The sequence below is a fragment of the Sinocyclocheilus anshuiensis genome, unplaced genomic scaffold, assembly GCF_001515605.1.
Source record: "Sinocyclocheilus anshuiensis isolate Anshui unplaced genomic scaffold, SAMN03320099.WGS_v1.1 scaffold1423, whole genome shotgun sequence".
NCBI lineage: Eukaryota > Metazoa > Chordata > Actinopteri > Cypriniformes > Cyprinidae > Sinocyclocheilus > Sinocyclocheilus anshuiensis.
The window spans coordinates 402020-417860 of NW_015536552.1; the positions used below are offsets into that span (position 1 = coordinate 402020).

Here is a 15841-nt window from a genome sequence, read left to right on the forward strand (position 1 = left end):
AAGTGTTTTGCAATACAATATGAACACAATAAGTACATTGTACTTAATTTTTGATGTAAGTACATAGAAGTGGGGCCGAAATAATTGTTTGTAGTATATAAAACAATCATAAAATTGCCATTTGGAAAAAATTATAGATTACAAATGTTTGATTATTGTCCAGCAGTGTATTTGATTTCTTATAACAAATTCAAAGTAAGAGATAAGAAAAGAATTAATTGTAAAAATAATAATAATAATAATAATAATACATACATACATACATAAATACATTCATAAAATAATTGTATTTGACATTTCTGTCACTTCTGAAATGATGGCTACGCCCCTGGTGTGACAAAATGTTAGCCTATACATAATACTTTTTAAAGCTCTTTTTAAAAAATCTTGGCTTACATACATTTCTACATATGCCATGTCATGCCATAGCATAATTAAACTAGCATCTAACAATGGACAAAAGTGGGGTTTTTTTTCTGTAACCTATGGTTCTGTAACCATAAAGGCTGCTGTGTAATTTTCTCCGACTAAGCATTTAAAGAATTTAGGGGAAACATTTAAATAATCTTGTGAATGTACTTAAAGAATGCAGAATCAAATCGTTAATCGAATCGAATCGAATTTATCTGTGAATCGAATCGAATCGTTCTGAATTTGCAAAAATCGTCCTTGAATCGAATCGAAAACCTATGAATCGTGAATCAAATCGATTCGCTGTCTACCCAAAGATTCACAGCCCTACATTAAAGGGGTCATATGATGCGATTTCAATTTTTCCTTTCTCTTTGAAGTGTTACAAGCTCTTGGTGCATAAAGAAGATATGTAAAGTTGCAAAGACTAAAGTCTCAAATACTATATTCTAACTATATATATATATTTTTTTTTTAGTAAATATACGGCATAAAATATTTTAATAAATAAATCCCTAGTCTCCTCTTGCAGCCTCCTGGGAGTCCTGGATGCCAGTTTGAAAACAACTGAGTTAAACCAATTCTAAGAGCAGAGTTTGGTACCTGGCCCCATTACGTATGAGTGCTGTTCTCTGATCAGTTTGGCTTTTTTCATGGAAAATGTTAGTGCAAACAGTCCGTATCTGATCTCAGCTGAGCACTGACTTGCTTAGTGAGTACAGGCTGTGTTGACCAAACTGTCAGTCCCAACTTCCACTGTTTTTATGTGCTACAAGAGCAGATCAAACGACCTGTCTTGAAGACTTAATGGCATGGCTCAGAGGGGAAAAAAACGTAAGATAAAGATGGATTTATGGGATGGATTCATCTCCTTTTCCACAAAAAAAGCGTGCAGGACTCCATGCACTTTATGGTAGCCCAGCAGCAGCATTTGTCCGATGCCATGAAGTCAAGAAGATGGCCAGGCTGGGGGTTCCTTCCCAGCCGGCCTGTCGGCCATGCCACACCACGCACCCAACACCCAGTGCTGGAGGTGAGGGAAGGGAGGAGGGAAGACAAAGGGGTGGAGAAGCGGGTACTGAAGACCTTACCGGGGCTTCTGACAGGTCAACATGAGAAACCCGTCATACAGCAGGGCAGGAAGGGTGTGACTCACTGTGGTCCAGTACTGATTGGTAAAAGGGTTGGATCGCAAACAATAAATATTACACTACTATATTAAAAAATATTAAAGTATTATATAAATTATATAATTATATATTATATAATATAGGCTAATTTACCAAATTATTTGTTGTAGCTTTTTTAAAAATATATTTCTTAATTTAGGAAATAAGCACATACACTTTTGTCTGATACATTAAAAATAAAAGCTTTCTGTGGCTTGGGCAGGGAAAATATGGGAAGGGCATCTACAAATCTGAACTACTAGTCTGATTGGGCCAGCAGGAAAAAAAATCCTTATTGTTGAGTCATGTTAGTGATAAAAAGGATTACTCCAACTGCAACACTATGCTGATTATAACCAAATATTGTTTGTATTTTAACAAATTAACTATGGGTGAAATGGTTCCAGTAGAAAATGTATACAGCATGGTTCAGTACACACTTGTACTGTGGTTCATCTAATGTCTCTGATATAAATAGTTATAAATATCTCCAGTCTGACTGAATTTCAGTCACTCATCATCACAGTGATAGTCAACAGTGAGAGTCAAACCTGTTTTAAGAGCTCACTAGTGACATGTTTGTTGTCATAACAGTAACAACAGCAGCAAAGGCATTGAGACATATTCTCACAAAGGCTTAATTATAAGGGAGTTGCGTCACAACCTAAACAGGGTAAACAAATCACTGAGGATTTCTCACCTGAAACAAGTTTTACAGCTAGTTTTGAATATATATCTCATATTGAGACATATTTAGTGTGTGCAATGCAGTACAGGTTAACATTGGGGCGTCTGAAAGCCTGTTCTAAGGGATTGGTCTTGAACGTCATGTTTATGCAGTACTCTGCAGAAGGGAATACAGGCATACAACATACAAGAGCATTTTAAACACAGAGCTACAACAAAACATACACACACACACGGATAAGTACACGCACACACACACACACACACACACACGTGGACGGGAAGTGTGCAGAACCCAGTCTCCGAGTGGGTTATGCATCCTTGCCCAAGACACAGGGAGCGACACGTGACGGCTAGACCGAGTGTGGAGGAGGAAGCGGGGCAGGAGAAAAAGGGGCAAAGCGGTCGAATTTACCTTGGCTCTCTTCCTGACATCCTGAGGAAGAGATCATATAGGAATGCTGGCGCCTTGTGGCTTACAGCAATCCAGTACTGATTGATAAGGTGATTGGTTGTGAGATTTACATTTGGCCGCCTGAATGCCTGCTCGAGGGGGTTCCTCTTGAAAGTGGATATAACATGGTATTCTAAGAGACAAAAAGGGGTTCAACAGTAAACGGCACAGCTGTGCATGACTTGGTTCAGGGTTAAAAAGCAAAATTTTGATGGTTTCTTCCATTCATAAGCATTGGGGTCACTTAATTGGCATAATCCAAGTATTAAGATCATTTTCAAAGCATCATGCCAATCATTTTCTAAAATTCATCTTAGTTTTTGGCCAGGTCTCAACAATAAGGATGGTGAGAGTATTTCGGGCCAGTTAACAGAACTGAAATTTATTTTAAATTAAACACAATATATATATATATATATATATATATATATATGAATAAATAAAAATATAAATAAATAAATATATAAACAAATAAATAATAAATACAATATTTATACTGAATACTACACACACATTATACTAAATAAACAACATAATAAAACATGTTTGTTGTCATAACAGTAACAACAGCAGCAAAGGCATTGAGACATATTCTCACAAAGGCTTAATTATAAGGGAGTTGCGTCACAACCTAAACAGGGTAAACAAATCACTGAGGATTTCTCACCTGAAACAAGTTTTACAGCTAGTTTTGAATATATATCTCATATTGAGACATATTTAGTGTGTGCAATGCAGTATATACAATTCCTGCAGTATACAGCTAAATGTTTCTGTGGAAAAAGGTCTTTTTTGAAATAAAAATCAGATCAGATCCATATTAGCAGTTAAAATAAAATGTAACTGTATGAAATGATGACACACCAAGTATTTACAAGACTGTTGCACCGCTATAATTAAGTCATTAATATAGATTCAATTTAAATTAAGATATTAGTAATATAAGAAATAAACATTATATAATCATATGCATTACACAACATTACTGACCTAATTATGTTATAAATCCATAAAATTCAATAATATACTTTGGTCCGCTACATAAAAATAAAAACCTTTTTTTTGAGCAATGAAAATGTATAACTTACAGATTAATTTTATTAAATTAAGTGTTTAGTATTATAATATAAATAATATAATATAATAAATATTATATAAATGTTACATATTATAATTTAATATTAAGGACAAATAATTACTTTGTTGCCATGTTGCATTTTCCATATAGATAGATTCGGATCTTTAACCAGATTTTAAGGTCACAACATGATAAAAGGTTATAAAAACCAAATATGGGATCACAAAACCACTCATAACTCATCGAATAATGGTGGTTATCATAACTCATTCCTCCCCACCCTACTTCACTTCAGTGGAAACCAGACAGCTGCGAAGATAAGTCTCAGAAATTTAAGTCTGAATAATCAAATCAAAGTTAAACCCATTCCCATATGTGACCCTGGACCACAAAAGCAGTCTTAAGTCGCCGGGGTATATTTACAGCAATAGCCAAAAATATATTGTATGGGTCAAAATTATTGATTTTTCTTTTATGCCAAAAATCATTAGGATATTAAGTAAAGATCATGTTCCATAAAAACATTTTGTAAATTTCCTACTGTAAATATATTAAAACGTAATTTTTGATTAGTAATATGCATTGCTAAGAACTTCAGTTGGACAACTTTAAAGGTGATTTTCTCAATATTTTGATTTTTTTTGCACCCTCAGATTCCAGATTTTCAAATAGATGTATCTCAGCCAAATATTGTCCTATCTTAACAAACCATACACATCAATGGAAAGCTTATTTATTCAGCTTTCAGATGATGTATAAATCTCAATTTCAGAAAATTGACCCTTATGACTGGTTTTGTGGTCCACGATCACATATAAGAAAGAGCCAAAGAAAGAACCAGCTGACGTCCATACTACATTCATACACTTGTTCAAACATGTCACTGTTCTCACGCTCTTTCATTTAACGTGACAAGTTCTTCGATTTGCAGTCGATACGAAAAATGGAATGGGGATAATGAAGCACTGAAGGCCACTGTGGGCATTTGAGTCATGCAGCGATTTGTTTGAAAAAGTGATCCATACCAACTTCACCCCAGTGAAATGGATTGATCCCGCCCGTCGTGCAGTTGTACACCAACATACTTCTCGGCCTGCGATGGAGACAAATGTCACTGTCAGAAAACTAGCAGCATTTATTTTCCAGTGATCCGTGTGTGAGGGATTTATTGTGCCTGTTGGTGTTTGTGTGGATGTCTGACCTGGCATGTCTCTGGGAACCGGAATACCAGGCAGCGGCCAAAGTGGTGTTTATGACCACATCGACTGGCACGAGGTCAGCGACAGCGTTATTTGAAGCCCTCATTGTTCGTAGAATCCCCTTTCCTGCCTGCACAACCAAAAAAAACAAAAAAAGGCTTTTAACATGAAGTGCCAATAAACAATCATACAAATTGAAATGCCACTGCATTTAAATCTACTCTAAAAAATCAAAGTTGCCACTCACAGCGATGAATATCCCGCTCGGCCCGTTGAAATTATCTATCCAACCCTTTAACAGAGTGAAAAAGAAAGAGTGGTGTTCAAAATCCAGGCAGTATTTTTTTTTAATTAGGTGGGAGGATGGAAATGAGCATGCTTACGGGGAACGGCTCCTTCCAGCTAGCTCCTACGATCGAGGGCCTGACGATGGCGACGTTGAGGTTTCCACACTCCTGCTGGATGAGGTGTTCTGCCAAGGCTTTAGTGTAAGTGTATGTGTTAGGCCGCTCACCTAACAGCTTCGGTGTCATTAAAGAGACTAGTTTGTCATCCATCCACCTGTCAGCATCGTACAAGTCCAGGAGGTTGAGGGAGAGCCAAAAAATAAAAAATAAGAGGGTCTCATCTAGTTAATCCTGCTTGAAATAGCTTCAATATTCATTGTGTTATTTTCTTATTTCTGAGCTGTTTTGTAGTTAGTTACATTTTTATGTTTGTATGTACATTGTTTAATATGTTTTAACATGTTTTTATTTACGTAAAAACTATTTAAAAAGATTATATATGTATATATAAAATTACAATAAATATAAAAAATATTAGAAAATATACTATGTAAAAATGAAAAAGATTAAAATATAAACATACATATACACATATATGTATGCATGTGTGTGTGTATATACATTATATATACACACATACACACTCATTTTACTTTACTAATTAAGCAATTAATTATATGGGTTAAACGAATATTTGAAATGTTGCAATTAACTGAACTAACTGAAATAAGTTAAAGTACTAAAATTAATACAACTAAAACAAAGTATACATTTAGTATAATTTTATATATAAATATATACACACACACACACACACACACACACAACACACAAAACATACTAAATAGTAAGTATATACTATACTATATCCAAAATACTAACTTAATTCAGCACATAAAATTACTAAAACTTAAACCAAAATTAGCTGAAAATATAAAAATAAAGGCTAATTCAAAAATTAAAAAAAATATATAATTATACTATATAAATAATACTTAAATAACAGAGTGTGGAAAATGGTCATGAAAAACACTTTATTTGACATTATAAAATAAACCTCAGGAAAAAAAAATAATAATAATATGAATAATCAAATAATTACCAGAGCTAATTTGCAAGCATTCTGACAATGGGTCCTTGATTATGCATGACCTCTAACTGGGAAAGCATTGTTAAATGTATGGCTTTATGTGTGAAAACAGCCACTATGTATATGTCCTTGACATATTTATTTATTAATCATTGAAATTCAGGCTTTAGACTTTAAGTATGATGAGGAGGGTGATTGCGGGATTAAAGACAAGAAGAGTGTTTTTGAGAGCTAAGACTTACTCAAGTGTGTCTACGAGCTTCCTGTAATCGACAGGTGGTGGATAGACCACCTCTTCAATGAGCTCTCGGTCACAGTGGGCGTAGGCTGTGGACACGTGGATAAACACATCCAAATACTTCATTCTGTGAGCCAAGTTAAGCATCTTCTGCGTGGCCAGTACATTCAACTGCATGGCATCTCTGCAGCAGAGGGACAGAAAGAAAAAAAAAAAACACTGAACTGCAGTGACTCTGCAGAAGCAAGAGCAGATCTGATTAACTTGTAGACAGACCTGCTGCGATTTGTACAAAACCACCTAACCCAAAAAATGTTATCCAATCACGGTAACTTGCAGTTAGTGTAGTTTCAACCTTTCAACTTACTAAGCCATCTGAATAAGAGAAATTTAAGGAAATATATAATGTAAATGACACAATATATGCATTTATGTCTCTCTTTCTGGTGGAGCAGTGCATTACGTGAGCACTGTGAAAGAAAAATGAAGTCAGGCGAAGAATGCATAAACACCTCTGAAGCGTTTGTGCGTGCACAGCCTGTGGTGGTTCATTCCACACTCACTTTAAAGCATAAACAAGGCTTTAGCAAGCAATGAATGCATAGCGCTGCAGATTTACCTAATTTTAATTGGACATTACAGGTGTGATCTGATAAAAAAGCAACAGTGACTGAAGAATTTGCGCAGAAATATATTACTAATGCAAAATATTTGAATAATATATTATAAAAAAAAATTACACTATTATTACTGCTACTATTATTAAAAATAAGAATATTATAAATAATGCTACTCTTATTAATAATAAGATTATAATTAAAATTATATTTTTATAATTAATGATACAACAAATGTATTATTAGCATTAATAATAATAATAATAATGATATTGATAATAACATAATATTTAAAAGTAAAATAATAATGACAGTACTTCAATTGCAATTACTAATGCTACTATGAATAAAATTATAATTTTATTTTACATTAATAATAGAATTATTATTATTAAAATAGTTGTTGTTGATAATGCAAATAGTAATACATTTATTGTATCCTTAATGTATTATTAGCATTAACAAAATTATTATAATAGTAATAATAAAAACAAAGTAAAACAAATATGACAGTTTTATTACTTACTATGCATTTTATTATTATTGAAAAATCATTGTATTATTATTATTAATAATAATAATACTAGTAATGTTTATTGCATCATTACTAATTGTATTATTAGCATTACCAATTATAGTTCTTATAGTAATAATAAAACTAATAGTAGTTATTTATTTATTTATGATTTAACGCCATGTCAGCAGCAGTGGCTATATTCATGGCAAGAGGAAACATTTCAATTTCACAATTCAGTCATATATATAATTTCAAAACGATTATATAAAAATAATAATAGTAGCAAAACAATAATGTCAATATTATTATAACTATTAGTACTATTAATAATCATAATAATAATACAATGATTTGTGTATTTGTGAATATGACTTGTATTAGTGGGTGAAAAAAATGGATTATTAGCAGCATTTTAATTATTAATTATAATTGTATCATTAATAAAATTATTATTATTTTTGTTAAGGCTAATAAACATATTCAATGAAATCATGCATTTTATTGTATGATTCCAGGTTTAATGTGAATACATGATTTAAAGCTACATGACACTGTAAGTGACAAACTAAACTAAATCGCTAATTGGAATTATCAGTTAATCATCAGACAATATGTCATTATCTCAACGGCCCTAATGCAATGGACTACATAATAATATGAAATGAAGAGATGACTCAAGCGACGTGTTATACAAACTCAGTTGCTTCCTAAATAATCAGAAGCTTCTAAACTCGTAGCTGTGGATAAAGCTTTGTGCCGTCCTGTGGGTGGAGATTACGGCTTACTTCAGAGGCTCGTTGAAGCGGATAGTGGCAGCGCAGTGAAACACTATGTTAATGCAGCCCATGAGGGTCTCCTGGTCTTCTATGCTAAGGTCCAGATCTGGCTGCGTCAGGTCGCTGTTGACCGCCACGATCTTCTCTGTGAAATCGGGCTGATCCTCTCGCAGTCTGTCAAAAAGCTGAAACATTCAAAGGCTCAAGATCACTTTCACCATAATCAAATATCACAGTCTGGCCAAGCACTACAGTAAATGCATATCAATTCCTGTCATGCACAGCCTATGAGACAATACTGTCAATATAACCTAGAAATGTCCAGACATGTGCGTATAACATAAGTGTGTAAAGAGCAAATAGAGCGAGAGATAAGATTTATCAGCGCAATCTAGAGCATTCAAAGCATCCTGAAAGTCACTGCAAATATAACATGTGATCTGAATAGTGCATCTGTGGCTTAGTTATAAATCCCATAAGACATTTTAAATAGTAAGAGATCAAAGACATATGCTTTTATTTAGGCATTGGCACACATTTAACATTTTGACTCCAACTGGCTACAATGACTGTCTGGTTAAAATGATTGTTCACTTGATTGCGGACACTTGATACAGTACTTATTTTTTTTGTATCGCCTAGCCTTACCCTTAATTTATGCCATGAAGTATATAACTCAATTGAGAAGTGAGAGACCAAACCATGAAGTTCTCCAGCAATCCTCCAGACCTGCACTTACCTTGCAGTTGATCATGTCAGCAATACGGGCAGTGGGCGCCTGTCCTGCTTTGGGCCGGACAAGCACATAGGCAGCTTTGACACCAGGACAAGAGCGTAGCAGCTTCTCCAGAAGAACTTTCCCCATAAAGCCTGTGGCCCCTGTGATGAGAACATTTTTTCCCTCGTAGTACTCTGGAATGGTAACCATCCTGAGTGCACCTTCCCTCCTCAGTTACACCCCTGAAAAACACCAACAGAAACATTGTCACACAGTATCACACTGCAAATACACACACATTTCACAAGGGTTCTCACCCAAATAGAGAACTTCAGAAATCGTGCCGTTTCGTCAGTCTGCGGTAAATATTTCATGCAGGTCACTTCCTTCCTTTCCTGTTAAGATCTCAGTCCACAATTACTGCATGACAAGTCTTAACTTTTTAAAAATGTGTAATGGCCACTTAAGAGGTGGTGTTGTATTACTATCCTGGACCGCAGCTGGATTTGGACTTGCTGGGATCAATAAAAGTGCTCCTAAACGGCATTAAGGTGCATCGACCGCAAAAAGCATTACATATCACCAATTGATTGGACAAATTAAAATGACATAGTAAAATCACAACAAAATACACAGGTTTATTATTCTTATCTCTCGTCCATTGATAACAAGTCAATACAGCTCATCCACAGCTGATACTGGGTTAATATGTAATAAAATAAGAGATAAAGATTTTTTTCTACTTTAGATTTCTACTTGCCCTGCCATTTGTTTCCCCACATAGGCCTACAGAACCAATTAGAAGTCTGGGGTCAGTAAGAAATTACCTTATACTTTTATTCAGCACGATGCATTAAATTGACCAAAAGTGACAGTAAAGACATTTGTAATGTTACAAAAGATTTATTTTTCATAGAAATGCTGTTCCTTTGAACTTTCTATTGTAGAATCTTGAAAAAATGACCAAAAATATTTAGAAGCATATCTTTTTTTAACATTAATATGATAATAATAATCATAATAAATGTTTCTTGAGCAGCAAATCAGCATGTTAGAATGATTTCCTGAAGATCATGACACAGAAGACAGATTTGCCATTACAGAAATAATTACATTTTAATATATTCAAATAGGAAAAAGTTATTTTAAAATATAATAATTCTTCACAACATTTCTTTTTTTACTATATTTTTATTAAATAAATGCAGCCTTGGAAAACTTGGAAAAAGAGACTTCTTTCAAAAACACACAAAAAAAACAATCTAAAAAATACAATTACAACAAATTTAATGAATTTAAATTTACATTTATTAATTAGGCAGACGCTTTTATCCAAAGTGAATTTATAATTTACAATAGTATTTTGAATTTATAATTGTATATACATAATTTTAAAAATACAAAGATTTACATTTATTAGTTAATAAAAGTATATTTAAAATATACAAATTATTTTTTAAATTCAGATTCCACGCATTTAAATTTAGATTAATATTTACAGAAAATTACTATCTGTCATTGAAAGTTATACAAGTATAATTACACACACACACACACAAAACTCACAGACAACCTTAAATTCACACTGGAACAAACACTGGAAAATGATTATTAGATTGTACTGCATTCTTGCAATTTTGACAAAATCTCATAGATAATTTCACCTAGCTGACCAATTTAAAAAGTAGAACTGACAAGTAAATGTTTACATTTGCAAGGCCTAAAAATGCATGTAAACGATCAAAAAGATATAGGACGTAATCTGATCTAATCTGCGTTTGACAATCTGCATTTGACAATTTTAAGGCTCACTTTCACATATCTTACACACATTCAACCCAATACATGATGTTTCAATCTCAGCCTGCCATTTTCTTCTTCATGCATCCAGCCGCCTCATACGATCCTTTCCGTAAACTTATCAGGCCACTCAGTATAACACACTCCCGCTGGCGATAAGCTGTTTTTGCAGCCTCTTTCTGTTCGGTGCTGCAGCCTCGCATTGTTCGCTGCATAACACCGGTGCCAAGTTCCACAGCTGCATGCACCCCAAACAGGGGCAGAGTATGCACACACACACTGCATGGCGGCAAATCCTTGATTTTTTTCCAGACTTTCAGGGTACAATCTGCATCAAAAAGTCTCTTCAAAACATTCAGCGAAGTGAATGGGTTATTTTGACACACTTGCCTTAAGGGCAAGCAGCCAATCTAGAGCTAATGAATGCCAGTTTAATGGTAGGGGTCAGGTGGATTATTCCAGAAGGTGAGACAAGACATTGTGCAGTACGATTTCTTTCCAAGAGCCACTCAGCACTTGTGACTAAGGACCCAGAGCTGCCTATGCAGTGACAATGGCATTAACCAGCATCCAACTACAGGGAGCAAAGCTAAAAAGGGAGTTCTAGGACTGTGGGTAAAAGAAAACAGTCCCTATAGAGAAGCTGGCCTCGTCCGAGAAAGAACCGATTGGAGATATAACCATCCTATATGGTGCTACCTGACACGATCAAGTCCCTTTCATGTACACCAGACCAGAGGCAAATTGATCCTACATCCCACATCCTCAGTATGAATAATTAATGTGTCACATGGGCAGCTGCTGTGCACAGGGGCACCTGAGGAATTGTACTACTGTAACAAATAAGATGTAAACACATTCCAATGTAATAACTACAGAATGACCACGGTTAGGAGGGCTTTAGCATAAAAGCTTTACATTAAGAACCTAAATAAAAGTACTCAAAGCTAACGGGATCGAATATTCTGTGTGTGCATAGTAAAAAATGACAACGACAGACCACTAAAGTCCAGAATCAAAGATACAGTGACAGTAAATAAAATGTTGTCACAAGACTGCACTGCCTTTGCGTCTTGTGAACCTCATTAAAACGACAACCATGGGGATATTCATCCAAATGAAATAGCAGAAATATGCAATTAGCTGTTTAGAAGTAGAAAAATCAAGGATACAGACAAAAAAATGTTCAAAATCAAATAAGCCCTGTCAGACTAGTTCTCATTCCTGACTCGCTGTTTTTGAATATATATACTCGAAAATTAGAAAATAAACACTACTATAACCAAAGTATTATAACAAAATGGCCATCATATTTTCATTTATTAAAGAGAAAATGTGTAAGTGTCATTTTTGGTATTGAGTTTGAATCAGAATGAATCTTTTAAGTGAATAAATCATTCTTACTTGAACATTCACTTACTTGAACTCATATTTTCTATTCAACTCCAACAAGTTTAGACTGCTTTCGCAAGACTGCTACTATAAAATGAGTACAGGAGCATTTGAGAACAGGAATGAGCATTTCATCAGTTGAACTTACTGAAGGAATAGAACAATTCAGTGTTTCAAGACTGAACAAGACTCAAGGCGGCTATGGGCTTTGAGTAAAGCAGAACTTATTAAATTGACAAATCTCATTTGTGAAAAAGGACCTGATGACTGAATGAATGAGAAAAGGTTATTTTGTTCAATGAGTCAATCTTGTTCACAACGAGGATAAAAACAGGCGAAATAATTCTACAGAGTACAGTTGGCTAAATGGGGTTAAAAACATGCTTAAACACTCTTACTGGAGTCTATTAGCAGTTTTGTAGACACGCAAATTAAAATAAAGTATTTGTTTCAGCCATGGCTGACTTAATGTTTTAACAAATCGGTTGAGTAAATGACTTAATGACTCACTTAAAAGGATTAGTTCAATTCCAGAATAAAATTTCCTGATAATTTACTCACCCCCATGTCATCCAAGATGTTCATGTCTTTCTGTCTTCAGCTGCAAAGAAATTAAAGTTTTTGAGAAAAATATTCCAGGATTTTTCTCCATATAATGGTCAAATAGCAGTTTTAATGGAACTTCAGAGGGCTCTACATGATCCCAGCCGAGGAATAAGGGTCTTATCTAACGAAACAATACGTCATTAAAAAAAATAAAATAAAATAATAATAATAATCATTTATATACATTTCAACCACAAATGCTCGTCTTGCACTAGCTCGACCTCATGCATTACATAATCACGTTGGAAAGGTCACGCTTGATGTAGGCGGAAGTACCGACCCAGTGTTTACAAAGCAAACGTGCAAAGAAAGTCAAACGCCCTTTACAAACACAGGTAAAGCAACAAGGCCTATGTCGGACGATTTTGAAGTTGGAGGAGAAAATGAGAAGGAGTTTTTCATCCTAAAGTACACAGACGAAGAGCTAACCACGTGTGACCTTTCCAACGTGATTATGTAATGCGTGAATTTGCAGACGCGCATTGGCGGAGCTAGTGCACGATGTGCAATTTGTGATTAAAATGTATATCTTTTTTTTTTTTTTAGAAAATGACCGATCTTTTCGCTAGATAAGACCCTTATTCCTCAGCTGGGATCGTGTAGAGCCCTTTAAAGCTGCACTGAAACTGCAATTTGACCTTCAGTCCCTTGGCCACCATTTAAGTCCATTATATGGAGAAACATCCTGAAATGTTTTCCTCAAAAACCTTAATTTCTTTGCGACTGAAGACAGAAAGACATGAACATCTTGGATGACATGGGGGTGAGTAAATTATCAGGAAACTTATCCTTTAAAACACATAAAACGAAACACTTGTCGCCACCTACAGTCATAATGCCGTGACATGCAGAAAGAGTGAATGAACGAATCAGCTGAACAAATCTTTTCAGTAACAAGATTCGAGTCACCGGGATGAATCATAATCGTTGAGCGCGAGCCAAAATGGCATATGCTTCACATTTCATAATAAGGTCACGCGCCCTGTTCTCTTAACTAAAATTTAACATTTGAACCTCACTGGTCGCACAAATTGTAAGATTTATTGCTTTACTTATAAGAGTTTTGAAAGCATGGGGGAAATATTAATGAATATTACATAAATGCACACAAGTAATAGAGAAATAAAAGGTAATAAATACATTTTTAATAACTGCATATTATTAATAAAGCATATAAACTGCAATAAAATTCTAATAAGTTTCAACAGACGTCCACGTATTTTTTATATCCACTGGTTATTTACTCGAAAGAATGGTCACCATCTGGACAAGGGAACAAAAATTGTTTTCTCGATAACACTGTGCATTAAATTGTTGTAAACACTCGGAAAAGCAGCTTAAACATTACTTTCCAGCGGTGTGTCTTTCAGGGAGGATTGCCTAACGTACACACCGGCGCTGAAAACCCAGCATGCGAAAGTGTGCTAACAGCTAGCATTCACTCTCTAAAAATGTGCAAACTCAATTCTGAGCTCAGGAAAAACGAGGCAACAAAAATACAGCTAAAACACTCGAACGCTTACCTGAGATGTTTAATATATTGCCCACGCTATTTTTGTGCCTGGCGATCCTAGGGTTGTAGCGCGCTATCCAGCAGTGATGGGAAACGCAGTAGGGTTGTAGCCTAGCTTCGCTGGAGAGGAACTGTGATGGGTTGCCAAATGATGCGTCTCAGAACAGGACTGACGTCACAACCCACCACGCGCGAGGAATAACGTCCCTTCGTGATCCTATGTGTAAAATGAATTGCTATCACATGAGAAATATTCATTGTATATTCGCTGAGTTTGACAGATTCTTCTTCAGAGTAGGATTGTAGGATTTTTTCCATAATCCCTCAAGGGACCATAGTGCCTCTCAAATGTTACTGTAAAAACCAATAGCATGAAGCACCAATGTGGTAGTAGCGTATAGGTCAATCCTTACAAATGTGTTGCAAGAAGGAATAGATAAAAAGTATGGCTAAAAATTTGTGACCTATGCTGGACAACCTGAATGAAAAATGATTTAAAGTGAATGAATGAAAGTATGGTCCCCAGTATTTGCTAACAGCAGCATGGCACTTCCCTAAATGTGAGCAAAATAATTCTGATGTATCCATTACACTGCCTGTAATTTTCTTGTCTGGCAAATCACTTAACATAACATGAATCAGCTTCCAGTGTAACTCTATTACACTGGCTTTCACTGAAATGTATTTTATTAGCCTATATTTTGTTCTTTCTTTTAAAACCAGAGTGAGCAAATCATGTTACTGGCAAATACTGTTGCTTAACAGCAAATCTATGCTGAGAATCTGCATACATTTTTTTTTTTAATTCAGGTTTTTCTGGCCTCTCTCAACTGCTGTACTGTGGTTTACTGTGGTTGCTAGGCAACATGGCTCAAGGGACTCCTGTTGGATATCACAGAACAAAAGAGCATTATATTTTACTTCCAGAACTGTTGTGCTGGACTAAATTAGCATGGAACAATTGACAGTTGGGATCAAAAACGCATATGAATTTATATCTTTTTCTCTCCCTAAGGTTCTGTTTGTGGTAATTTGTGACCTTGGCTGAATAGACTTAACTTGACAAGTCAATATGTCTAAGATTCTTTTTGCAAGAAGAATTGCTTCAGCCTTCAGCTTTTGTTCTCTGCAGACAAAAGCACAAATGTATTGACAGTTTTATGACAGGACCCCATTCTTGTTTGGTTTGGTGTCGCCAGTGGTGAGCTTCATACCATCATCTAGCTACAACTGTCTTTTGTATGAAGAAGAGCTTCCCTACTGTTTACTAGACCTCTGGTTTGTGTAAA

General features: G+C 35.0%; 1 protein-coding gene across 2 annotated transcripts in view; it reads right to left on the bottom strand.

Moving 5' to 3' along the window:
* Positions 1–14727, bottom strand: part of LOC107701069 (fatty acyl-CoA reductase 1) — a 23701-nt gene extending 8974 nt beyond the window's left edge. The window contains exons 1-10 of one of the 2 annotated variants that reach the window (XM_016503007.1): positions 14563–14727; positions 12995–13034; positions 9263–9483; positions 8533–8708; positions 6618–6797; positions 5382–5559; positions 5246–5290; positions 5001–5128; positions 4825–4892; positions 2683–2854 (exon numbers count right to left, since the gene is read on the bottom strand). In XM_016503007.1, the coding sequence (XP_016358493.1) occupies positions 2683–2854; positions 4825–4892; positions 5001–5128; positions 5246–5290; positions 5382–5559; positions 6618–6797; positions 8533–8708; positions 9263–9451 (1136 nt within the window). In that variant the 5' untranslated portion in view covers positions 9452–9483; positions 12995–13034; positions 14563–14727. The remainder of the gene's footprint in view (positions 1–2682; positions 2855–4824; positions 4893–5000; positions 5129–5245; positions 5291–5381; positions 5560–6617; positions 6798–8532; positions 8709–9262; positions 9484–12994; positions 13035–14562) is intronic. The other variant, XM_016502997.1, reaches the window with a different exon arrangement.
* Positions 14728–15841: the final 1114 nt, after the last annotated feature.